General features: G+C 32.2%; 1 protein-coding gene across 9 annotated transcripts in view; it reads left to right on the top strand.

Annotated features, from left to right (window-relative positions):
* Usp15 (ubiquitin specific peptidase 15) overlaps positions 1 to 27,274 on the top strand; it is a 116,233-nt gene extending 88,959 nt beyond the window's left edge. For 5 of the 9 annotated variants that reach the window (XM_015483068.2, XM_015483067.2, XM_048805953.1 and 2 more), the window contains 14 exons: positions 5,619 to 5,792; positions 8,561 to 8,719; positions 8,797 to 9,021; positions 13,871 to 13,954; positions 14,045 to 14,139; positions 14,234 to 14,425; positions 15,304 to 15,419; positions 15,597 to 15,869; positions 16,257 to 16,327; positions 16,695 to 16,810; positions 17,467 to 17,616; positions 19,573 to 19,676; positions 22,549 to 22,637; positions 26,830 to 27,274. In XM_015483068.2, the coding sequence (XP_015338554.1) occupies positions 5,619 to 5,792; positions 8,561 to 8,719; positions 8,797 to 9,021; positions 13,871 to 13,954; positions 14,045 to 14,139; positions 14,234 to 14,425; positions 15,304 to 15,419; positions 15,597 to 15,869; positions 16,257 to 16,327; positions 16,695 to 16,810; positions 17,467 to 17,616; positions 19,573 to 19,676; positions 22,549 to 22,637; positions 26,830 to 27,012 (2,031 nt within the window). In that variant the 3' untranslated portion in view covers positions 27,013 to 27,274. Of the gene's footprint in view, positions 1 to 5,618; positions 5,793 to 8,560; positions 8,720 to 8,796; positions 9,022 to 13,870; positions 13,955 to 14,044; positions 14,140 to 14,233; positions 14,426 to 15,303; positions 15,420 to 15,596; positions 15,870 to 16,256; positions 16,328 to 16,678; positions 16,811 to 17,466; positions 17,617 to 18,152; positions 18,872 to 19,572; positions 19,677 to 22,548; positions 22,638 to 26,829 lie in introns of those variants that run through there. The other 4 variants (XR_007348738.1, XM_048805955.1, XM_048805961.1 and 1 more) reach the window with 4 other exon arrangements.
* The last annotated feature ends 454 nt before the right edge of the window (positions 27,275 to 27,728 follow it).

Below are 27,728 nucleotides of genomic sequence, written 5' to 3'. Positions count from 1 at the left end.
GTCAGGTACTGTGCTAAATTCTGAGGTGTAAATTATAAGACATGGACTCTGCCGTATAAGTAAGTTGAAGGTGGTATAGTTTTAGCCCTGATGATGGAATATTAGTTTTTGTTTGTTTGGTTGCTGGTTTTTTGTTTTTTGAGGTGCTGAGGAACTTGTAACTTTGAGAAGATGCTAAAGTAAATTTAAAGAATTTTAAGTGTGAATTTCTTACAGGGGAAGAAATTTCTAAGGAGAGGAATGAATACATGTGAAGGTGCAGTCTTAATACATTAAGCTAAGGCATATATCTTAAAATTCATAATTCAAATACAAGGATAATCTTAAACTTGAAATTTATAATGTGAAATACATATATATTATAAAATGCATGTAGAGAAGAACCCCATAGCCACTTCAAAGAACAGATACGTAGCAGTCTCTTCTCACTAAATGATTAGCTTGCGCATACACCAACCATTCTTACCATTCTACGTAGATCAACAGCCTTTCATTCATAGTAGCTTATTTCCTGAACCTTACCTTTAGTCATTGTATCACAAATGCTAAATTAGTAAATTCCAAAAGCCTACCATCTACTAAACATGTAATTTCGTTTTTTAATCCCTAAATCTGCAAGTGCTCTTGCCAGTTTTGTACACAATAAACTTGCATTAAAAATACTTTACCTGGTTAATAGTACCTATTCATTAATAGAAATTTTTTACTTTTTAATTTTTGCATTGAGTTGGAATGTAGGTACAGAACCTTTTTATTCTGTCTGGTTACTGCTTTAATTGTAACATGCTGTTTGACAAAATGAGTTGAAATTTTAAGACCAACTCTAGGCATAAATAAGGATAGAAACAAAATATGGCTTAAACATAAAAGCATTTTATGATCAGTCACATTGCTTTATAGGTAAAACTCATTTTATTAGAGTTGAAGTACAAGATTTAGTTCTCCCAAAGCACTGAGATTTTGACATTCATCTTTGTCAGAGAGTTGACTTCAGTAAATTAACAAGAGACATAGCTCCAAATAACATGAGACTAGTAGACATGTTTAAAACTCGGAAGTATTTACAAACATGGCATACTTACAGTGTATCCACAAACTAAATCATACTGTTTATATATTTATTTTTTATGACATATTTATACATACTCTCAGTTTTTGCTAAGAACAATTGTGTTGTTAAGAAAGGATGAGTTTTGTTATTTTACAGACCAAGAAGCATTGAGAATAAGAGAGATATTCACATAGACACAACACATGTTAGATGACTTTTATATCATATCATTTAAAGTATCTTACAAACTAAAAGGAAAATGTCCTACATACAAAGGACTTTTAAGAAAGGAAATTTAAGAAAGGAAATTGTTTTAGGACAGTCTCATCTAATAGAAAATGATACTTGTATAGTAGAAAAGCTTAACTCTGATTATGGTTTTTATTATTGAACTGTATAGAAATTACTATTCTGTAAAGCACTGTGTTTTATGGCAGCCAGTCCAATTGTACAGTTTTCTTGCAGTAGTCAAAGATTTTCATCTTTTCAAGATAGCTTGCATAAAAAGGATTGAATAATGAGTTACATGAAGTACTACAAATCAAATTATATTATAAAAATATTTTAATAAACTGACTTTCTTCTTCCAGAATGGTGGTACTGATTACTAGTAGAACATCACCCGGGGCATGTAAATATTTTAGTTGTTTGATCTTTTTTCCAAATATGTCTTGAAATTTGTACCAAAAATTATAATGAAATTTTTAATATTTTAACTTCATCTTATGCTATTTCAAGAATTTATTCCTCATTTAGTGGTATTTTCAAAATGAGGGAGGAAAGCCTGACATCACCTTAGTTTTTAAATAAATAATTATGTGTTAGTATGTATGTATGTATGTATGTGTGTATATATATATATATATATATATATATATATATTTATACTGACTATTGAATTTCCATATTTATGTGTGTTTTTGCAAATTGTTAGAGAATTGTAGCTTGAGAGTTTCTTAAAACATTAAATTCCAGAAATAAGAGGCTTGTTTTGGCCCATTTAGGACTAAATAGCTAAAACGTAGATACTAGTTATGGTATCTTCATAGGTAATTTGTATAATTACTTCTCATTAAAATTATTTTTGGCTGGGGTTGTGGCTCCATGGTAGAGCACTCGCCTAGCACACGTGAGGCACTGGGTTCGATACTTAGCACCACATAAAAATAAAATACAGTATTGTGTCCACCTACAACTAAAAAATAAAAAATAATTTGTGTTTCTTAAATAGTGTGTTAATAGTGAATCATAATCAGTTTCAAACTAACATGTGTCACTGTGAAAATAAATGCTAGTCTAAAAAGTCCAAATACAGAAGTTCATTGCAAAACAGATCATAGATTAACTAAAGATCAAATAAAGAGTGGACGTTTTTAACATGCATTGCCCTTCTTTTGGTTTCATATTCAAGTACTTGGAGATTCTTTTTGAGATTACTCATTACAAGTAAATATATTTTTGCTGCATCTAGTAATATTTTATTTGAAAATAAATTATTGAGCAACTGAACCTAACATTGAAAGAAAAGAGTAAATCTGAGAAAATAAATGCATTAGTAAAAATAGGCCAAAACATTTTTATTAAGCACATATTTACTATACACATTCTAAGGGCCAAATGAAGTAGTGCTCAGTGCTAGAGGTGTAAATATAAAAGTTATTTTGGTACCTGCTTTCCTGGAGGCAGACCATTTGTCAGACCATTTTGTTTGTCTTTCCTTGTCGGACCATTTGACAAGACAAGACAAACTAAAAAACTAAAGCTATAGTTTATTATAAAATCAGTGCGGAAACATACAGGAAGAAACAAGTATTACGAAGGCTTCCCAGACACAATATCAGAATCTTGATGGATTGGTAAACATTAAGTAAGGCAAAAAAAGGTACATTTTCAGATAGCTAATGTTGCAAATTTAGGATGCTTAGAGGTCAAGGAACCACAAGTAAACTAAAATAAGGCTCAATAAAGTGGAACAGAAAAGATATTGGCAAAAGATTGAGGGTACATAGGTGGGCAACAGACCCATTTAAGGATTTGGTATTCTAATCTGAAAGCAAGGAAAGCCATTAAACAATTTGTAGCAAGGAAGTAACTTGGTAAAAGATCATCCTTGGGCTGAGGTTGTAGCTCAGTGGTAGAGCACTTGCCTTGCACACGTGAGGTGCTGGGTTCGATCCTCAGCACCACATAAAAAAATGAACAAAATTATTAAAACAAATCACCCTTGATGATATATGAAAGCTAAAATAACTTTTTATCTTTGCAAGATAAGGATATATGTGAATAATTAAGTAAAAATAACTCAGGAATTATTTATATTTACACAACTTGGTTCTTTGAGATATTTGGTAAAACGTAAATTATGTTGTTATGATTGCATTAATAGATGGTAGTGGAATATGTTATATTCTTATCATAACTCTGAGCTGATCAAATATAAAGACTTGAAAACTAATTGATAATTGTTGGAAATTGCTATTCAATCTCCCTTCACTTAATTGTCTTTTAACATTGATCCTATCTGTGCTAATTCGGTGATATAAGATGGCATTTATGCTCTTTATAGCTGTATTCTAGATTGCCTGGACCTCCCTCTCCCAAAATGTTTTACACTAAAAGTTTTATACTGAATTTGGGTTTATAATTAAAAGAGGATATATAATAAAAAAGAAGAGAAAATTAAACTCCAGAGGAGTATGAGATAAGGAGAGGTGTTGAGATAAAAAAGAAATTAGAAAGGATAATATCCTTTCCCTTAGTTGCCTCCTACACTGTAGCCTACTTCTGTCTTCCTCTTGCTAATATAAATAAAAATTTTTACACTGAAAATGATATGTAAATGATCTTAAACTGTATAGCCCATCCTAGATATTTTTAACTGTATAAAAATCTGATAATACAAATTTCATGGCACTATAAGTAGTTCTCCTTTTTGCCTTGAGATTAGGGGCTAGACTACTAATTTAGACAATATTATTCTTATAATATAGAAAATTCCTAAATAGATACTGTGATTACTTGAGTAAACATAAATTGATTTATAATTGAAACCACAAAATTAAGCTCCATAATTTACTTGAAAGACCTGAGTATAAGTTGAATAAGTTTATTTTACAGTTTTAGCTCAAAAAGATAGTTTATAATTCACAACATCTGAGTTATCAAAAAACCCCGCAGACTGAATCTTTCACCCTGAGTATATTTAATTTAATAGCAAGCACTCTTTGAAAAACTTTGAAAGTAAAATGTTTTACACTAAATGTTTTACACTGAATTTCCATTAATGTAAATCCAGGTTCTCATCAAACTGGGTCTTTACTATTTTACATGCAAGCAACTAGCTCCTTATGTAGCAATTTGTCATTTGACTCCAAGACAAATATTTTCCCTGCAGCAGGGGAAAAAGGAAAAAACTAATTACCTATATGGCTATATGTCTATAGCAGACACTGCATTTTTTAGGCATCTCATTAATTAAGTAGTAATATTTGTATTAAAATCAAATTATATGGTATCATCAGCTTAAAATTATTCCATCTTGAAATAAAATATTGTGGAAACTGAATTTTCATCTATTTTTAAAGAATATATTGTTTTATTTAGAATGGAAGAGAGTTGAAGAATTAAATTACTCATAGTTTTTATTTTGCCATAGAAGAAAACTGGATTGTATTAAAACAAGAACTGAAAAAAGTGAGAATACACTTACCCAGAGTCTACATAACTGAAATTTATTTTCTCAGTTTCAGCTAGTTTATACTATTCCTTATAAAGGTAGTTGGCCAGACGGAAGGCTTAAAGGCTGCTCTTTAATGATAAGTAACTAATAGTGGAAGCAGTAAATTTAGTCATCCCTCAGTATCAATGGTAATTGGTACCAAAATCCATGAATGCTCAAGTCCTTGATATAAAATGATGTATTATTTGCGTATAACCCATGCACATCCTTTCATATGTCTTAAATTATCTCTAGATTACATAAATTCCTGATATAAATGCTGTGTAAATTTCTGCTATATTGTAATGTTTAGGGAATACTGAAAAGAAAATAGTCTCTATATTCATTGTAGACACAATTTTTTCCCCAAGTATTTTTCTATCTATGTTGGTTGAATCTACAGATACAGAGAGCCAGCTAAACCTCTTTTTTTAAGTTAATTTCTTGCTTGCACTCTATCTTAGTTTTTACCTACTCAGGCTAATTTATAGGTTCCTGGGATGAGTAGACAATCCATAATTTCTACCAATCAAGTAAAAGAAGGAAAGAAAACTCTGAGTTTCTCTCCCAGTTAACAGGTAGTTTGCTGTGTTTAAAATTAATGCAGATTTCACAGCAACAAATATTAACATTTCATTTATTATAAATAATTTATTTGAAATTTGGGAAATGAATAGTTGAGTGCATCATTTCAGTGTTTATTTGAACAGTAACTTCTTAGTGCCAGAGACCATCTTATTTTTTTCTGATTGCTGTGGCAAACAATTTGTTTCCCTTTAATTTTAGCATGTTTTAAAAAAAGTGTGTGTATGGTTACTTTTACTTGAAAATATATTTTATTCTTTGCAGTGTTTGAGCAACACACCTCCACTTACTGAGTATTTCCTCAATGATAAGTATCAAGAAGAACTGAATTTTGACAATCCCTTAGGAATGAGAGGCGAAATAGCTAAATCATATGCTGAACTGATCAAGCAAATGTGGTCTGGAAAGTTTAGCTACGTCACCCCAAGAGCATTTAAGGTTAGTATGATAAATACATTCTCAACAAGAGTGATATCATCCCCAAGAGGGCAAAAACTAGTTCCTAGAAGAGAAGGATGAAAAATAGTAGCTATCACAATGATTTATAAGCCCTTCAAAGGAGTACAGTATGGATGGATGGATGGTTGGATGGATGGATGGATAGACAGATCATCTGTGGTATAAAATTTCAGATGATAGAGTGGGTGATTAGTTTTCAGAAAGTCTAAAAAGGATTTAGGAGGGGGGAATAATTTAAAAAGACTGAGAAAAACACTGGTATGATAGAATTACTACAGAGAAAGCAGTGAGCATTTATTTGCATAGTTATTTTAGAATACATCTCTGAAAAATCTACATGACTATTTCATATTATACAACCTTAAAAAAATAAATTTGAACATTTCATTAAAGTCCAAGAACTCAAGAGTATTTCAATAGTCATTGCAAATTTGAAAAATTAAAACTAGTCTGCAAAACAGTCACTAAATATGAATGTGCTTCCAATGTAATTCTTAAAGTCAAAGTTTATTCAAATTTGTGAATAGATTGCTTTTTAGAATCAGTAAAATTACAAATGATTTTTCATTCAAACAAGAATTAAATTAAAATTTGGCTTTATGTGTTAAAAAGTTTTCCTAATTAATTGTAATAGGAGTAGGATGAGAAAGTATGTATTTTTGAAGAATAAGCAATTATAATAAGCCATAATTTTTACAATCAACTTAAATGGTATTCATGTAGGACATGTACTAAGTAACCGTATACTACTTCCTAAAAAGTAAGAAGCGACTAACAAATCATGTACCCCTACATTTGGACAGACTAGTCTAGACAAACCATCTCAACACAACCCTCATTCCAATTAGTTTTGTTAGATTTTTTTTCCTCTTTAAATTTTATGTAAAAATGCAGGCTCTTGATATTTGACTTCTTTCATATTATGATTTTTTTTTAATTTATTTTTAGTTTTAGGTGGACACAGTATCTTTATTTTATTTTTATGTGGTGCTGAGGATCAAACTCAGTGCCTCATGCATGCTAGGCGAGGGCTTTACCACTGAGCCACAACGCCAGCCCCTCATATTATGATTTATATTATTACATTTCTTTGTAGTCCAATCAAAAAATAGTATTACAAAACTAGGAAAATTGAACATAAATATTATGGTTATCTTTGTGAGATTCTTCCTCTTTTTACACACAAAAACTAAAAGATTTGTAGTTTTTTCCCCAGTGGACCCAAAGCAATATGTTACTAAATTTTTTAAGTCTTCAGTGTTTCCCAATTTTTTGTACAATATTTTATTATATGTTCTCCTTGTTCTTTTCTCATGTCAACATTTCTCTATTTTAGAGAGTAGTTATTTTCAAAATTCTTTTAGATGTATGATTATCTGTATGATAATAATAGCCAGAATAAAAACTTGTCTTTTATTGTCTGCCTGACAAACATTTACAGGAAGAGGCAATAGGAAAACCAAGAGCTAAAAATTAAGAGTGCTGAAAACTCCTTTGACAAATAGTGAAATGGCAATTAGTAACAAATAAATATAGGACCCATAATGATCAATATACATTTTGGGGGGGTTTGTTTGTTTTTCATGTATACATTTTTTTAAGGAGTCCATGTTCTGTTCTGTTTTGGCCTAAATAAGCTTCATTGAGGACTGGGATTGTAGCTCAGGAATAGAGTGCTTGCCTAGCATAGGTGAGACTGGGTTCAATCCTCAGCACCACATTTAAAAAAAAAAAAAAAGTGAATAAAATAAAGGTTAAATTCTAAAAAAAATAAATAAGCAAGCTTCATTGAATGTATACTGGAATGCAGAACAAAATATATGTTCCTATTTTGTATATATACATTTTCATTATTCACAATAGTTATATTCCTTAAATTTATTGCAAACACTGAATAACCATACTAAACTGTTGCTACTAAGGAAAATATAGGTTTTGATTCTATCAAACCTTCTAGTTGTAACATTTTCACATTTTCACCAACCAACCAGTGTGTCATTTTGTTTTATGTGTATTTTAGTTTAAAGACCCTTATTTACCATGTGTGGTGGTGCATACCTGTAATTCCTATGGCTCATGAGGCTGAGGCAGGAGGATTGTGAATTCAAAGCCAGCCTCAGCAATTTAGGCCCTAAGCAATTCAGCAAGACCCTGTCTCTAAATAAAATATAAAAGGACTAGGGATGTTCACAGTGGTTGAGTGCCACTGGGTTCAATCACTGGTACTAAAAACAAAAAAAGGAAAAAAAAAAAAAAACTTGTTTAATATGTGTTGTTGATTCATTAGCATTGAATTCATAGCCAACAGCACTGTAACTTATGTCTGAAGGAAGCTTATCTAACTATGTTTTCTCCAAAAGGTACATCACAGCCTCCTTCTAGCCAACACTTCAGCACTATGTATGGGGGGCTCTTTAAACACTGAAATAACCAGAAGACAGCACAGAAGTGTGAAAAAAAAAAAATAGCACTAAATCAACTACAAAAAGACATTTGTTTATATAGTATGAGAGCTAAAACAAAAAGGGGAGAGGATCACTTTGTTTCCCAGCTGAGAATGTGCATGTTAGATGACTCAAATTTTTCACCTCTGAGGATATCCACAATGACTGCTAAAGTGTTTTAGTTTTATTTGAGGGTTACAAATAAATTTTAGCAAGTAGGCAACTCATAGATAATAAGAATCACCTGTAGAATTTTAAAGGAATCCTGACTCTGCTGAGTTCATGGTTTTGTTTTTCTCACAGACACAGGTAGGACGTTTTGCACCCCAGTTCTCTGGATATCAACAGCAAGACTGTCAAGAACTATTAGCTTTCCTATTAGATGGACTACATGAAGATTTGAATAGAATTAGGAAAAAACCATATATACAATTGAAAGATGCTGATGGAAGGCCTGATAAAGTAAGTTTCATGATATTATTGTCTGCATTGTTGCAGTTCTATAATACCTCAATAACTTGATCTTATTTTCTTTATAGGTGGTTGCTGAAGAAGCCTGGGAAAACCATTTAAAAAGAAACGATTCTATCATAGTAGATATATTTCATGGCCTTTTCAAATCAACTTTGGTTTGTCCTGAATGTGCTAAGATTTCAGTAACATTTGATCCTTTTTGTTACTTGACACTTCCATTGCCCATGAAAAAAGAACGTACCTTGGAAGTTTATTTAGTTAGAATGGATCCACTTACCAAACCTATGCAGGTAAGTAGTGATTATTTTCTGTACATTTGTTACTTTTTATCAAATATTATAGTGTTGAGTACTATATAAAATTAGTTTTGAAGCTGGGCCTGGTGGTGTGTGCAATTTAGGAAGCTGAGGCAAGAGGATTATAAGTTCAAGGTCAGCCTGGGCAACTTGGAAGACCCTGTCTCAAAATAAAGTTTTGAAAAGGACTGGGGATGTAGCTCAGTGGTAAAGCACTTGACGAACATGTGCAAGGCCCTGGATTTAATCTCTAGTACTATATGTAAATTAAAAATTAGTGTTGAATCCTAAAGCACAGTTTAGTAATAATGTTTGTGTAGTGTAAATGTACTATAAGCTTAACACTTTGGAAATTAGTATAATTTTTAGAATCTTGAAAGGATGAAGGATGTCATGTAAAAAGTATTCTCAAAGACTTTTTCTCATCAAAGAAAACAGACATTGTTTTACAGTGTTGAAGAATATTAGCTTACAAAAATGAGAAATGGAAATTTAGTTAGATTAAAATATTTGATTCAGTAATGTTCTAATCTTTAATACTTTATTTTATCACATATTGTTTATCCTATGCAAAATCACTGGTAGTAGGCATTAATGATCATGTTTGCTTGATTGCATAGTGTAGTGTTATAACTGGACTATTTTCTATTTTGTGAATAAAATCCTATATTTTCTCCCTTCTTTATCAGTGCTTTTCTGAGACTTGACCCCTCCTATCGAAAGTATCTCCTTTCTCTTCCTACCTCCCCTAAATTCTGTTAACAGCACTTAGCAAATTTTATTTTGACCTTTATTTGCTCTTGTTTTTCTTCCCTAGACCATAAGTTATTTGAAGATAGGAGACTTACAAATCTTGTTTTCGATGCTTAATTTGTGTATGTTAATGCAACAGTATACAAGCAAGGCATGGTGATACACACCTGTAATTCCAGCAACTCTAGGAGGCTGAGATAGGAGGACTCAAGTTCAAGGCCAGCTTTTTAGCAGTTTAGCAAGGCCCTGAACAACTTAGAAAAAAATTTTAAAGGCTGATAATGTAGCTCAGTGTTAAAGTACCCCTGAGTTCAGTCCTCAGAATCCCTCCCCACCAAAAAAAAGTATTCACAATGCTGTATTAGGCACAAACAGTATAAAGTTTTTGTTCACTAAACAAGGCAGATATGGTCCTACTTCAGAATATTGTTTTCTCTAAATCCTTAGAGTTCCAGCCAGGTAGCTCAACTTTGTTTGGTGCCTAATAGTCACAATATCTATATGAAAGTTATGCTCTGAACAAAATTATGATTTTACCACTCAGGCAGGAAATTGAGTTTACTCTTAACAAGAAAAGGATATTTACAACATTCTGAAAAATAGTTCTTTCATTCAAGGTAACTGAAGTCTAGTTGTAACAAATAATACAATCCCATATATAAATTTCACCCTTTTTTTTCTGCTTCTTTATGTTTCCTTCATGAACTAATCAAATCTAGTGACTTTATATCAGTATTTTGTTAAGTAGTGCTGAGAACTTACCCTTATCTATAAGCAGGACCAACAAAGACCTGCTTTTACTTTTTACACTTTTTTTTGTGTTCATACTTGATAATAATATATTTTCTTTAGGTACTCTCTTATTCATTTGTTTGTAAATGCAGAATTGTCTACATTATTTTCAGTTCTGTCAGTGTTAAACTATACCATTACCTCACTAGCTTGTAACTTTGCAAATACATGCCAATGGAGCAAAAGAATATGAAAAATTAGTAAAAATGTATTACAACAACAAAAAAAAAGTAGATGTTTTATTTATGTTCAGCACATTTGTTAAAGACAATACTTTTCCAGGCTAATATTATAAAATAATCTGTTATATAGTGACAGGTTACATTAAAGCTACACATTAGCCCTTAAGGTATATGGTGAATGTTCTTCTGTAATTTGGCTTTAAATCATTTTTCCAGCATTGTGAATTTCATTGAGTTACTTTTTTACTCACTTGGTGACCAAGAATATTAATTGTGGGAGTTAGGTCCATGATCAACACAGGAATTGGATTTGGGTGTTGTTTATGTTCTTTTTTAGAGGGATGGGGGTGGTATTTTTGTTGTTGTTGTCGTCATTTTTTTCCTCTTAAACACAGCTTCCATACAAAGCGATATCCTCATTAACACTATGGTTTAATCAGCTGGTAAGGAAGTGAAATTAGCTAACATCCTGTTACTGAAGTTGATTTAGGTTATATTAGTAATCATTGAGGATGTATTATATGTTGCTCTTATACTCTAAGGGGTTGGAAATATGAAAGTGTTTCTAATCCTACTTCTTAAGAAGTTTGTCATAGAGTGTGAGAAGTAGTATGACAGTACCACAGGAGCTCACGGAAAGAATAATCTGCACAAACTGATATACGTGTGATGAATCATGAAGAATGATTAGATTTTAAGTAGGTAGCAGCTGGAAATGAAGATATTATAGGCCAAGAAATTGCCATGTACAAGGCCTGAAGACAAAAGAAGTCATGGCCCTACTTTTAAAATTTATAAGTAGCTAAAAATATGGTAAGCAGGAACTTTACCAATGAGTATCACAAAGATGTTTGATACCATGATAGGAAATTTGGACTTCTTCCTAAAGCTAGGAAAGCTTTTAAAGGTTATTAAAAAACCTTTAAAAGCATAGAGATTATATGGCTATATTTGTGTTTGAGAAATAAGAATCTGGCTAGCACATAGATTAGATAGGAAAGACTTAGATCAGAACTATGAAGACCACAGATAAGAGGCTTTTGCAGTGTTCAGTTGACAAGGGCTTGAAGTTGTGTCAGTATGTCAGTTTGATTGTAAAACTAGTTTGAATGTAGGAAGTGAAAATGTGTAGATGTATTCAAAGATGATTTCACGTTTCCTGGACTAGAGAATTGAGAGCTTAATGGTGCTCTTTGTTTTAATGGGATGTATAAGAAGAATAAGTCTAAGAAGAAACCTTTTTAGTATTAAACATAATAACATAACCTATTAGTGTTGGATACATTGACTTCAAGATGCAGAAGGAATATTTAGATGGTGGTAATCTGATAGGCATTAAATTTATGTATTCACACTGGAGGAGAAAGACTGTGATTAAGATTTAAATTGAGTAGTGAGCTCTTTGAGAATGGTAGTCAGTGGTTTAAAAGGATGAGATCACTTAAGACTAGAGTGACTCTGATTTATCATCTAAACTAGAACTCTCCTGAAAATAAAAAGGGCCTTTGTTAATAATTATACTAGGATAAGAGTCTAATCCAGGACTGGCCAAAGCAAATGGAGATATATTGGCATTAGTCTAAAAAGTGTATATAGAATCAAGGAGAGGTTGAAGAACAAAATTTTAAAGAACAATATGGAGGGGCTGGACTGTAGCTTAGTGGCAGAACGCTTGCCTAGCATGCATGAGGCACTGGGTTCAATTCTCAGCACCATATAAAAATAAAGGCATTCTGTCTATCTACAACTACAAAAAAATTTTAATTAAAAAAAAGAATATGGAAGAGCTTCTAAGACAATATTATCACAGCAATAGAAAAGAATTAAGAAGTAGTGTTACATAAGGAAAGAAACATTTTTAAAGATTGGCGTGGTCAGCAGTCATTCTACAGAGAGATCAATAAAATAGAGTCTGATAAAGAGTGAGTTGTGTAGTAGTTTTGGTAATGTTGGCAATAGGTTAAATAAAGGGGTGAAGACAAAAGCCAGAAAATGGGTTGAGAAGTGAATGGGAGATAAGGAAGTTATAATAGTCAGTGTAGAATATTGTTAATAAAGTCATTTATAAAGCAGGGGAAATAAGGGAAAGCAATGAAGGACTATTTTAATTTTTGTTTTGTTTTTTGAGATGTTTATTGTATTCCAGTGCTTATGCAAAAAAGTCAAGATAATAAGAAAGTCTAGTTGCTAGATTTAGGTCTTAGCAGAGGATAGAATTCAGAGCATATAAACTAGGGTTCTCACTTAATGGGAAGAAAAACACTTAACTTGTATTGCAAGAGACAGGAAAGGAAAAAAAAAAAAACAACCTATATGTCCTCAAGTAATTTTTTAAGGGAACTAGAAGTTACAGATTTTTACCACTTGGCAGCTTCCGTTTTCTTAGTAAAATAGATGTTCTTCTGAAGGGAGATACAGTGAAATAGGAGGCCTAAGTAATGGTGAATATTTTAAATAGTAATTGAAATGAGAAAAACAGCAAATAAGATTCAGAGAATTGTTTCTGGGCAGTGTTAAGGATCAGTTGAGACTGTGGATTTGAAGTTCACTGGCATCCGAAGTTGGGGAGTTTTCTGCAGCTTATCTGAACTGCTTTGAGAAAGTTCAGCAAGAGTGGAACTGAGTAATAGAGGTTAAAGGTTTTATAATGGAATGATTGAATTGATGAAGAATATGGGGTCGGGATAGAAGTTCATGAAGACAGTAGGGAGAAAATCTGAGTGTCATAAGGACTAGAAATCTCTATAAAAGATAAGAATAGGTAAGAATATGTTTCCAGGTGAAGCAGGTAGTGGTAGTTAGACAATAACCTGCTAGAGTTTAAGGTATCAGAAGCAAAGCAGATTCAGGTGGCGACAAGGTCCAGGAAGTTGACTATACTTGAATGCAAGGATAGATCTTTGAATTGAGAAACTGAGGAAAAATAAGGGGTGGGATGAATCATCTATATGGACATTATCTCCTAGGGTAATGGCAAGATTGGAGGTAGACATTATAAGCCAAATGCTGAATACCAAATGAATGTAAGAAAACAATCATGAGGTCAGTCTCATCTACTCAGTGTTTTTTTTCCCAGTATAATAAGTTCATTACAATTTTTTGTTTTTGTTTTTTAGTACAAAGTGGTTGTCCCCAAAATTGGAAATATACTAGATCTTTGCACAGCATTGTCTACTTTGTCAGGAGTACCGGCAGATAAGGTAAGATGTTTCTGGGATTGAAGAATTTAAATTGGTGTTTAGTTTCTCGGTGTTAAAAAACCAGCTTAATAGAAATTTATTTCCTTTTAGATGATAGTTACTGATATATACAATCATAGATTTCACAGAATATTCCCTATGGATGAAAACCTTAGTAGTATTATGGAACGGGATGATATTTATGTGTAAGTATGAAATTTATTGTGCAGAGTATTACTTGAAAATAATCAAAAGAAATAACAAGATTTTGAGAGTTTATGGTCCATTGTGTTCTTATAGGTTTGAAATTAACATCAATAGGACAGAAGATACAGAACATGTGATTATTCCTGTTTGCCTAAGAGAAAAATTCAGACACTCAAGTTATACCCACCATACTGGTTCTTCACTTTTTGGTCAACCTTTTCTTATGGCTGTCCCACGAAACAATACTGAAGATAAACTCTATAATCTTCTCCTTTTGAGAATGTGGTAAGTGCCAGACAATTCTACTTCAATAAAATAAGCATGGGAATGAAATACAGGTAAAAAAGTAAACATGCAAGGAACTACCAGAATGTAATTGAACATTATCTCAACTTTGTTTAGACAGGTAGCAATTTAAAAATCAGGTTACAGTCATCTACTTTCATGATCATGAAAAAATGCATTACTGAGGTTATTTTAAACCCAGTATTATCAATAACTGTGATACATGTGTACACTCTGGAATCATAACAAATGGCAAAGTCTCATATCTTTATGCATACTACCAGCTCAAGAACTCGTACTAATTGTCTTAAAAGAGTAAATATTCACAATGTATAGTCCATTTTTTGCCTTCCTAAAAATCTTGATTTGAATTATATAAGGTAATCATAAACACCATTTGATCCTTTTTAATTTTTTTATAGTTGACATGTTCAGTATTATTTCTTGTATACCTAATTATTGTAGTTTCATGACTCATACATAAAGATCACATTATCCTCATTTTGATCACTAGTGCCACAAAAAATATTATTAAAAATGTTCACATTATATAAAAGCAAGCTTTCTTAGCAATAACATATATATCATTTAAATGGGAATCTTATAATACTTTAAAGTTGAGAAATTATTTGCCACAAACTTTAATGTATAAAAGACAGATATAACACTCTAGAAGTAAGAAAATATTCTTTTTATAAAGACAAATAAAACACAATTAATTCTACTTATGGAATTGTAAGCTTTGAGTTTTAATTTATTTTTAAATCTACCAAATAACCACTGTTATTGCATTGAAAAGCTCCATTTTATTGGTAGAGTGGAAAATAGTTTTTAGATCTCTGTAGAATTGAACTTGTTTGATTTCTGATTTTATTAAGCCGATATGTCAAAATATCTACTGAAACTGAAGAAACTGAAGGATCCCTGCATTGCTGTAAAGACCAAAATATTAATGGGAATGGCCCAAATGGCATACATGAAGAAGGTTCACCAAGTAAGACTTTCCTGTTAAATTATTAAAATGTTTCACTTGGATTATTGCCTCAGAGAAAAAGTTTAAAAAATGGATATTAAGGAACTAAAAACAAACCATCTGTAAATCTAGGTAAAATAATTATTTCAGAAATGTTAACACTGGATTTATTTAAAGATCTCTAATATCTAAAACTAGGTGAAATGGAAACAGATGAACCAGATGATGAATCCAGCCAGGATCAAGAACTTCCCTCAGAGAATGAAAATAGTCAGTCAGAAGATTCAGTTGGAGGAGATAATGATTCTGAAAATGGATTATGTACTGAGGAAACTTGCAAAGGTCAACTCACGGGACACAAAAAACGATTGTTTACATTCCAGTTCAACAACTTAGGCAATACCGATATCAACTACATCAAAGACGATACAAGGCATATAAGATTTGATGATAGGCAGCTTAGGCTAGATGGTAAGTATTTTTTGTGAAAAATGACTTGAGCATCAAATTTCAGTAAGTGGGGTTTTTAAAATATAAAAACCATGAAATTCAGCCCAACCATGAAAAATACCATTTATCTATTTTAAAATGTTAAATAAAAGGCCTTAATATCCAGGTACAGTAAAACATGCAAGTGTTTACTAAAGCAGGGTTTAACTTCATGCTTCAGCTTTGTATCTTTTTGTCTTTTGATCTCACATTGTTAAAGGCTTGGAAACAGTTATTTGTCCTAATCATCTGTGCAAGTAGAAAAAATTGCTCCTTGTTTATTTTTATATATACCCTAATGTTAAAATATACAAATTTTGGTTGTAAAACACATTGAATTTTAAAGAAAAAAAATGTTTTTCACCTTAGAAAGATCTTTTCTTGCTTTGGATTGGGATCCTGAATTGAAAAAAAGATATTTTGATGAAAATGCTGCCGAGGTAAGTTATCACTCAAACACTGCTTCTTTACCTTTTCTTGGCTTACTTTATTCTAATTGCTAGAGTTAATCACACTCTTTTGTACACTTTCTGCTTCCTTGAAATTAGTTTATATTTTGCCATTAAAAATTTGGTCACAAACTTTTTTTCAACTAGAGGGGTTTTGAACATGCTTTTTGTTGACATGTTTTAATTATAGAAGGTCATTTAGGAGTTATTAAAAAGTATGATAAAAATCTCAGCTGAAATAAGTTTTATGATTCTCTTGAAAGTTTAGGAGTTTTCATTATTATTCATAGTAAGATGGTATCACTAAAATGAGTTTTGTTTCATTTGTTCTCTTAACTCAAGAAATACTTCTCTTTAGGATTTTGAAAAACATGAAAGCGTGGAATATAAACCTCCTAAAAAACCCTTTGTGAAATTAAAAGACTGTATTGAACTTTTCACAACAAAAGAAAAGCTAGGTGCTGAAGATCCCTGGTAAGAGACAAAGTTAAATAATTGTTTCTAATTATTTTCTTTAAGGCTTTATTCTGAAGTATGTGGTACATCAAGTTGAAAAAATGATTACTAAATATTCTTATTGCTATAAATTTCTGTAATGTAATAGTCTATTAAAAGGGATGGGAATATCTCCAAAAGTATTATCCCATCATTAGCTTTAATCTCATTACTATATTTTCCCTAATAGTCATTTTACTATTTATAATTACCTTTTTCCTAAGAAGTTTCAGCTGTGTTGGAAAAAGCTTTTTAGGGAAATTATTTTGTGATATCATTCCATTAAAGTCCAAAGTTTTGAGATTTTTCTGATACCTATGTCTCAACACACATTTGTAATATTATGTTACATGGTTCATATCTTTTTTAGCATACTGAAATGTAAGTAACCTAGCCCTCATCATTTATTTGAATATTTATTTGCGTATTAGTTTATAATGGTTAGACTTATTTTAAAAATGTATTGAAAATAAAGAGGAGTTGCTGTTAGACTGGTATATATTACTCCTAAAATAATTGCTCACTGAAAATATAGGGTCCCCCCCCCACCCTTGGGTTTTGGCTTGTTATTTTTGTTAATGGAGCTAGCCATTTATACCTCTGTCAAACTTTTAAATATTTCTTTTTGGTTTTAGGTATTGTCCAAATTGTAAAGAACATCAGCAAGCCACAAAGAAATTGGATTTATGGTCCCTTCCTCCAGTACTTGTGGTACATCTCAAGCGATTTTCATACAGTCGTTACATGAGAGATAAATTGGATACTTTAGTTGATTTTCCTATCAAGTAAGTTAAATTGTACTTAATAAACATTGAGCATTCTAACTTTTTTCAAACTTATTTTGATGCTTTTTGTCATTGTATCTTAGTAAAAGATTTGAATTTATTTTTGAGTAGATATAACCATTTTAAGGGTTGATATTTCACAATTTTTATTCCTAGAGATTTTTCCAAAAACAAAAGTGAATATTTTCTTTTTAAATAAATATAACTCACTGTGTCTTGCATTACCTTATGTGTTCATTGACCCCATTTATAATTATAATAGATTTTTTATGGACTTAGCAATTTTGTTTTTCCTAGGATTCATTTTATCATTATTCATCAATTATTCCTAAATTTTTTAAATGACTAAAATATTATAAAAATAGAAAAATGGAATTGCTTAGAATGTTGATTTAATAATGAAATAAATTATCCCTATATGCATTTATCCTTCAGTTTTTCTTGTTGCATGGTATGACATCATACTTGTAAAAAGGTATAACAAAGTCTGGAAACCATCTTCATAGTCTCTTTTTGTTTGTTTGTTTGTTTTTTAGCTTTTACTAAACACAGTTAAGAATTCAGGACAAAAAAGGGAACATTGTATTCTCATTCACTTAGTCATGCAGCAGGAAGGACTTCATCACACAATATTTTGTAATAAAGAGCTTGGCATTATCCTGTATTGCAAAAAAGAACATGTGACAGTATTCTTTCATATTTTATGATATTTGTGCACCAAAACTTACTTGAATCAGTTAGTAAGTGGACAAATGCTGAAGGCAGGTGTGTATACAAAAGGGACTGGAAAGGATATAGGTGATTTTAAAAAACTGAAAATATTAATTATTCATTCCATTTATTGAGCAGGAAGAAAAAGGTTATTTATCAAAATTGTGAGCCATTAAAATTTTCAAGAATATAGCATTTTGACAATGTAAATGCAAGAAAACTAGATTCTAATATAGGTATATTTGGAAGTTAGAATTACTGCTTTTGCAGGGCGGGGGTGCTGGGGTTAGAACCCAGGGTCTTACACATGCTAGGGGAGTGCTCTACCAACTGAGCTACACTCCCAGTAGAGTTGTTGCTTTTTAATGATGTGAGTATAAGAACAACAACCAGAAATGATGCAAATGTAAGAACAACAATAATAAACTATTTATAAGATGGTGTGTTCCAAGTTCATGCATATATGATTATGAACAGTCAATTGCATTCAAAGAGTGCTGCCCATTTCTGGTCTATAGGTTATCAAAATCAGGAAAATGTGGAATAAAAATGGTCTTCAATTGACTTGATTGATAGATACTGGGAATTGAACTTAGGTGAGCTACATCCTCAGTCCTTGTTATTTTTTATTTTGAGTCAGAATCTCACTCAGTTGCTGAGGCAGACCTCAAATTTGCAATCCCGCCTCAGCATCTGAGTAGCTGGGATTACAGACATTCTTGATGTTCTAGTGTCTAGCTTAATTTTTAAAAACTAATAAGAAAGTTGTTTTTCACTCTCCCTTTATTTTTTGCTGTATAAATCATTCCTAAAAATTATTTTAAAATAAAAAGCTGGACATGGTGGCACATGCCTGTAATCCAAGTGGCTCAGGAGGCTGAGGCAAGAGAATCACGAGTTCAAAGTCAACCTCAGCAATGGTGAGGCACTAGGCAACCCAGTGAGACCCTGTCTCTAAATAAAATACAAAATAGGGCTGGGGATGTGGCTCAGTGGTTGAGTGAGTGTCCCTGATGCTCAATCCCCAGTACCAAAATAAATAAATTAGTTGATTAAATAAAAACAATTCATTGGATCGAAATGATAATGAGTTACTTGACTCTTGATAATTTCTTTGGTGAAAAATATGGAGAGAGGCAACACTGGCAGAAGGGAATAGAATTCATTGCATTTCAAAGAAAAAAAATGAATTTATTATATTTAGGGAAAACATAACACTAACTTCATTTCTCTTTAAAAAAACAGTGACTTGGATATGTCGGAATTCTTAATTAATCCAAATGCAGGTCCTTGCCGCTATAATTTGATTGCTGTTTCCAACCATTATGGAGGGATGGGAGGTGGACACTGTAAGTTGACAGTTTATATTTTAACCTGATAATGATGTTCGAATAACTATTGATTTTTTTTTCCTTAAGGTATTTATTACGTCTGGTAAAATGTCAGATGGGTCTTTCATATAATAGTTATGCAATATTGATTAATGAATGAATCAGCTTTTGAACCCTTTTAAATCTGAAAAGAAAGGATTGAGTTAATCATACTCCTCATTGTCAGTTGAAGGCACTGGAAGAAGTGTTACTGGTCCATTTGGGGTTCCTCTTCTCCATTGTTTTTCCCTTCTCTTTGTAACATGTTTAATGCATGTGCTATAAACCATGCATATTTGCTCACTTTTGTAATTGGTACTGTACTGCAGATCTCAGCAGATCTTGCTTGTTTTCTTTATACTTTTGTTATCTATTTTGTCCATTGCTCCTCACTACTCATGGTTTACATTCACCATATGGTGGATATCCAACTTGCCTTTGAGACTGGTAAATATTATTGTTTCTGTTCTGTTACATGAAAATTTCTTTGAACTGTGTACTCAGATGAAACTGCCAGGTTTAAATGAGTATTTAAATACTGCCAGATTTCTTGCCATGTTGAAACTAACAAATCCACCCTCTCCTCCACTTGATAGGTTTTTCTATTGAACGATCTTTGCATTCTTGGGATGATCCTACTTGTCTTTTTGTGGTTTTTGATACACAGTAGAATTTCATTAACTAATTAAGATTGTTAAAATTTCATAAGTTCAGTGGTCTTATAATTTTTTATATTGTTATTTGACTTTGAAATCAAAATTATAGCCGTAAAACAGATAGGATGCCATACTCTTCTTCTGTATCCTTTTCATCTAGGTTTTCCAATATACTTCAGAATGGTTTATAATACTTTTATGCTATGTTTTTGTCCCTTTTTTTCATTCTTTTCTTTTTTTTATCAATTCTTCCAGAAGTTCGCTTTTCATCTTATTAATTTGTTAATTGTACTTATTGTCTCATTTCATTTTTACCTTGATGACAGTTTTCTTCTTGTTACTTTGGTTCAGATTAACAAACTCAAAATACACAATGGCAGAGCTTACTTAAATTTAAGAACAGATATAGAGGCTGGAGATATAACTCAGTTGGTAGAGTGCTTGCCTTGCATGCACAAGGCCCTGAGTTAAATCCCCAGCATCACAAAAAAGAAAGAAAGAACACATATAGGAAAAGAAACAACATAACATGGATAAAAACTGTTTAACAGAGGTCCTAGGTAATTGGCTGTCATTTTATGTTGCTATTTTTCTAACTTCTTGGGTTGACCGCTTAACTTTTTGCTTTCCATTGTTTTTGAAACTATATTGAAAGCTATAATTAAAACTATAAACTTCCTACTAATATTGCTTTAGGTCTTGGTGATGGATTTTGAAATGTAGCATTTTTATTATCTTTTAATACTGTGACTTTTTAAATTTCCTTTTGATTTTCTGCTAGCCCAGGGTCATTTAATTATTTGCTTAATTTTCAAGTACATGGGGGGTTTTTTGTAACAGTTGGGAGCTTTGTCTATATTAATCTTTAAGAGTTTGAAGCTTTGACAGTAGCCTAATACATGGTTTCTTTAAATTTTCATACATTTGAAAAAAACATATGTTACCTATTGAGACATAAATCCGTATGTTTCTTCTTTTAAATATTTTTTTTAGTTGTATATAGACACAATGCCTTTACTTTATTTATTTTTATGTGGTGCTGAGGATCAAACCCAATGCCTCACATATGCTAGGCAAGGGCTCTACCACTGAGCTACAACCCCAGGCCCCCTTATGTTTCTAAATAGTTTTGACAGTTGTACCCAAATCATTACACTGTATGATTATTTTTTATGTTCATTCTATTCTGAGAGAAATTTATCAAGACTCCTATTTAAAGTGTTGATTTGGTCTGTTTCTCCTAATAGTTTTATTGGTTGTTTTGCATTAATAGTTATATTCATTTTTACAATGGTTAGCTCTTCTCTCTGTGTAGTTCCTTTTACTGGGATTTGGCATTCTTTCTTGTCTTTATCTCGGATATTACAAGTGCTGCTCTAGCTTTCTTTTGATTCAATCCTCTAATTGGCTAACTTTTGTTGGAGATTTGTCTCTTATATAATTCACAAGATTGTTCAATCTTGTCTTTTTACTCAGCCTGAGAATATGTTTTGCTTCACAGTGGTCTTGAATTCAGATTAACAAACACAACACACAATATGCTTCATCCAGCAAAGAGTTTACTTAGATTTAAGAAAGGATATAGGACAGAATACAACATGTACGGAAGTTGTTTGTCAAAAGTCCTAGGTAATTGGAAGGGGAAAAATTGGGAGAGGCTGTCCTCAAAGGAAGCTATTCAGTGCATGGCTGTTTTCCTCAACTCCTTGCAAAACTAGTTTTTTATCAGAGTACATGAATGAGTATTGCCACACTAGTTGTCAAATGTTTTGTTAATCCAGCAAGTTGTACAAGTCTTGTAAACAACATCATGCCTTTGGTTCAGGAGACCTGAGTATTTATTACTGATAATATAATCTCTGACAAAGAATCAGGCAATGGTTGTCCCATATGTGGAATTTAAAAACATTCTTTTAATCTGTTTTCTTATTGCTGCCTCTAGCCAGGTTTTTTTGTTTTTTTGTTTTTTTGTTTTGTTTTGTTTAAGTTTGACTCTCACTTCCCTCTTACAGCTTTTTTCATGGTTGATTTTTGGGAGGGGAAACAAACAGCAGTCAAAATATGAGACATTTATTTCACATGGTAGGTGCTTAGTAAATATTGTTACGAGTTTAAGCTATTGCGTAGATGATTATAGAGTTTTGAGAATTCCCTAGATCATTTTAGTCATAGAAGTGATTTTATTTTCTCATTAGATACTGCTTTTGCAAAAAATAAAGATGATGGAAAATGGTACTATTTTGATGACAGTAGTGTCTCCACTGCATCTGAAGACCAAATTGTGGTAAGTATATTATATATTTCCCAAAAATTGTGGGATCAACTGTTTTTATGAATAAGAATTCGCAAAATGGAAGGCATTGGTAGAGGACATGCTTAGTTAGCATGTATGGGTTCAATCCCTATCTTGTACACTGCCCCACCACAAGAAAAAAGGCAAATTAATAAAAGGGGCCCATGGAACACTATTGTATATATTCTAGCATGCCTAGTAGCTAAGAGACACTTGCTCTGATTTAAAGAAACATAAAATTGTACCCTAAATGGACACTTGTCTTCAAATTTGCCCATAACAAAAGCACAAAATGCAGTCTGAAAATTTTTCATGTAACTTGTACAATGGAGTTTCTAATGAAAATTAGTTTTCCTCTAAAAAGTAGGTCAGCTCTTACCATTTTAGATATTGACTACTTAAAAGTCAAAATCCTTTAAATGCCTTACCATACCTATGATCTTTAAAGCCTAAGACAATTAGACATTTAAGTTCAAAATGACATAATCTTTTAAAAATTATTAACTTCTTTTAAACAATATAATTTTTAAAAGATTAACTCCTTTTGTATGCTTGTTACTCTGGTATTCTGTGACTAGTAGAAAAATAAGAATGTTACATCTGTTTACGCTGGCATTCATTTATCATCCACATTTGTTGTGTTTTACATCTGAGCAGATTTTCAGATGTTGAGATGGAAAATGACTAGTGTGTTTTTAGAAGAAAGTTAAAAATTGTTTAATAAGGGTTTATTTTTCTATAAATTTTGCAGCTCTATAAATTTTACCCATTGTTAGAATACTACGAAGAGTGAGAAATATTGTATTTGCTCATATGATAGTATTATTCAAAAGGCTTTCTGTTGATGTGAGAAAAACTAACTTACTTTATTTCCCAGATTAAAGTATATTCCCTGAGGGCAAAGACTAACTTTTTAGTTTTTGATGCTTTAAAGTCTTCAGTTTATAAAAGCAAATTGATAAATTTCTGAGCCCAATTATTGGCATAGTTTTATTCTGTCCTTGCATGAATAGCACTGAAATGTTTGTTTCTCTCTTCCCTTTTTCTCTCCTTCCCCGTGTGTGTGTGTGTGTGTGTGTGTGTGTGTACAGTCATATATCACTTAAAATAGGAACACATTCTGAGAATGCATTGTTAGGTGATTTGTTGTACAAATAGCATAGATTATTCTTACACAAACATAGATTATATAGCCTACTACACACTTAGACTATATTATAATCTTACGTGATAACCATCATATATGCTTTCCATCATTGACCAAAATGTCATTCTATGGTGTGTGCCTAAGTTAACATTTCCAATTTATACTTAAACTCCTCATTCTTTTGTCCTCAATTTTTTTCTGTTCTCTTTTATCTCCTAGCCCAAATATCCTAAAATGGCCAACATCCCATCCTTCAAAGTCTCTTTAACATTATTGCCCTAATCTCCCTTTCAAGTAATTTATCTTATTTATATACACTACATGAATTTGATTTTGCCATGCATTTAATAATGATGGTTCTTTGTGTGTGTACATACACACAATCGTGGGTCACTTAACAGGGATACATTCTAAGAAATGCATCTCTAGGTGATTTGTTGTGCAAACATCACCAGTATTTGAATACCTTGCTTATGGATGTGGTGTCTTTTATATGAGGGACTCTATTACAAGCAGCATTAAAAGACAGCTATATCTCTTCTGGGTAGTGCACACCTGTAACACCAACTATTCAGGAGGCTGAGGCAGTAGGATCGAAAGTTCAAGGCCAGGCCTAGCAATTTAGCTAGACACTATCTCAGAATAAAAAATTTAAAATGTTCTGGGGTTGGAGCTCAGTGGTAAAGCACCCCAGTGTACAATCCTCAGTACCTTAAAAAAATAAAAATAAAAAAATAAGACAACTATCCAAGTTAATAATTGTGTTATAAGTTCCATTAAATATTTTACTATGGTTACACCTGAGATAGATGTCTCAACTCAGATTTGGAGTTTAAGCAAATAAGACTAAGGAAATCCTCATAGTGAAAGTGCTGTTTGACCTGAGTCTACTAATACAAATGAGTAAATTAAGGAAGCAAAGGGGTTCTAAGCAAAAAGAACAATACTGCAAAAGAAAGGAGACATGAGGGCAGGATGTTTTAAGGGCACAAAATGTTCTTGTAGGAATATGGGGAAGTAATTAGGCTAGAGATAAATTTAAGTCTTAAAGAAAATCAGCATCCCAGTTGTTTAAATGTTTCTTTAAAGACTGAAAAACCAGCCAGGTGTGGTGTGGTACACATCTGTTATCCCAGTGGCTTGGGAGGCTGAAGCAGGAGGATCATGAGTTCAAAGCCAGCCTCTGAAATTAGCAAGGTTTGTCTCAATTAGCAACACCCTGTCTCAAAATAAAAACTGAAAAGGGCAGGGGATGTGGCTCCTTGGTTATATACCCCTGAGCTCACAATCCCTGGTACCAAAGAAAAAGAAAAAAGACTGAAACCATTAGATGATTGTTAAGCAGTAGAGTGACATTATTAAATTTGTATCTTAACTTCTCTACAAGAGCATTTAGATTTAAAGCACTGAGTAGAGAAAGTAGAAAGTCCATACAGAAGGCTGTCACAATTAACTTAATCAAATTAGTGGTAGTGCCAGTACAGACAAGGGGAGAGTGAATTTGAGAGAGATTTACAGTATAAAATAAATAAAATTTTATAAATAATGATGTAGAGATGCAGGAGGGGAAAGTTGAAGGTGTCTCTTACTTTATCATTAACCGAGATTGGGAATTTAGGAAGAAAATTTGCTGTGTAGTTTGAAGTACCTATATGATAGTTATCTTGTAGAAATTTCTACTAGGTAGTTGTATTAATAAGATGAGTTCAGAGGGTGATAACTGGTTTAAATTATAAATTTGAGGAGTTCAGAGTTGATAGCTGGTTTAAATTATAAATTTGAGTTGTCAGCCTTAGGTAGAAATTGAAGCCAAAAGCTTGAATTAGTTATCTAGTGAGAGGATACAAATTGAGAAAGAGAGTTGAGCTGAGTGCAAAACATAAAAAGGTTAGGATTTAATGAAGCCACAGAATAGTCTGAGAAGAAACCTGAAGAGATAGTAGAAGATCTAAAGAGAACTGGTATCACAGAAGCCAAAAATTGATGAAGGGAAAAGTAGTAGGTAGGACATTAAATACTATAGAGAAATTCGCCATTTACGTTGTTGTTCAGAGGTTATTGACCCAGTGAAAGTCAATTTATTAAAATGGTTTGGGCAAAAGTTAGATTACATTGAATTGAGTTTGTGTTGAGAGTGAGTTATGGGTATAGACTACCCTATCAGCCTAGTTGTAAGGAAGAAAGAAGTATGTGGCATCTAGAAGGGAGGTAGAATGGTAGGGGATTTATGATGAAAAAAAACTTAAGTATTCTTTAATGCCAAAGAGAAAAGTTCTAGAAGATAAAGACTCATTAAAATATACAATGAGTGGGGCGTGGTGGCACACACCTGTAATCCCAGTAGCTTGGGAGGTTGAGGCAGGAGAATCACCAGTTCAAAGCCAGCCTCAGCAATTTAACAAGACCCTGTCTCAAAACAAAAAATAAAGTGGGCTAGGAATGTGACTCAGTGGTTAAGTACCTCAGGGTTAAATCCCGGTACCAAATAAAATAAAAAGATACATAGTGATTGGGTGGAGGGGATGCTCAGCAATAGAGTGCTTACCTAGTACTCATGAGGAGGCCCTGGGTTGAATCCCCAGCAGCACCACAAGCATGCCCCCACCATACACACACACAGAAAGACACAGTGGTAATTGATGGAAAATGTCATTAATACAGTAGAAGAAGTTGGACTATAGAGCAAACATGGGATGAAACAACTATTAGATAAAAAGCTCACCTTTTCCTTAGAGAAAAAAGGAAGGAAGACATAGAATTCTATTTCATGTTAGAGTAACTAGGTTAATCTATTCTATAGTTGTGTTTATTTCTTAATCCAAATAACAGAAAAAAATTTTAATCTAAGCATTTTTCCTTTACATGTAGAAATCATATTTACTTAATTTTAGTAACTTCCATTTGAACCATGTGTGGTTTTTTTCTATTTGATTTGGGCCTCGTTAACAAATTGATACCAGGTAAAATACTCATACTATAGTTAATGTGTTCTTTAAGAATTGTGACCATTTTAACACCCTTTATTTGTTTTGACAGTCCAAGGCAGCATATGTACTCTTCTACCAGAGACAAGACACTTTCAGTGGAACTGGCTTTTTTCCTCTTGACCGAGAAACTAAAGGTGCTTCAGCTGCCACAGGCATCCCATTAGAAAGTGATGAAGATAGCAATGATAATGACAATGATATAGAAAATGAAAACTGTATGCACACTAATTAATGAAAGTCCTAGAAGCCATAAAAGAGAGACTTCCTGCTGGTGGTATCTATGGAAACGAAGTTACCCACCACATTAAAACAAGTCTGAGATGGGGAGTTTCAGATAACCGAATGTAAATCCTTTATCAGATTTTAACTTGTGCAGTACTTGAAGTGAAACACAATGAAAACTTTAACAGAAATTGTCTCATAATACATTTACAGTCTTGTATTTACAAGCTAAATATATATAGGAAATCACAAATAAATCCCTTTTAAGTTTGCTGCTGTTTTGATGAATTATGTTTTCTTTAATTTTTTGGATGTGAGTTGATGACAAATGTTAAATTTGTGGATGTTGGTCATTTATTTTGCTCTGATTATACTGCAAGGAAACTATGAACTTAGTTTTTGGATAATCTAGTTCATGTGCATTAGGCTGCCATATATACTACTATAATGTTTTAGCTGCAGTATCAATATGGCGTAAATACTGCAGTAGTGCTGGAAAACCAAATTTTCAAATCTATCCCTGGTAATCAATGTGGGCCTATTAAAAAACCAAATCATGATACAAGAAACAATCTTGATAAGTCATTTCCTTTTTTAGTATCATTAAATATCCAGTCTATTATGTTCATCTTATTGCCACTATGGAAACAGGTTCTAGATTTCACACTACATTCTAAAATCATTTTTCAGTTACATGTAAGTATTTTTTACTGATATTGGAATCTT

The sequence above is a fragment of the Marmota marmota genome, unplaced genomic scaffold (assembly GCF_001458135.2).
Source record: "Marmota marmota marmota unplaced genomic scaffold, marMar, whole genome shotgun sequence".
Lineage (NCBI taxonomy): Eukaryota > Metazoa > Chordata > Mammalia > Rodentia > Sciuridae > Marmota > Marmota marmota.
This window is presented reverse-complemented; position numbering and strand designations above follow the sequence as displayed.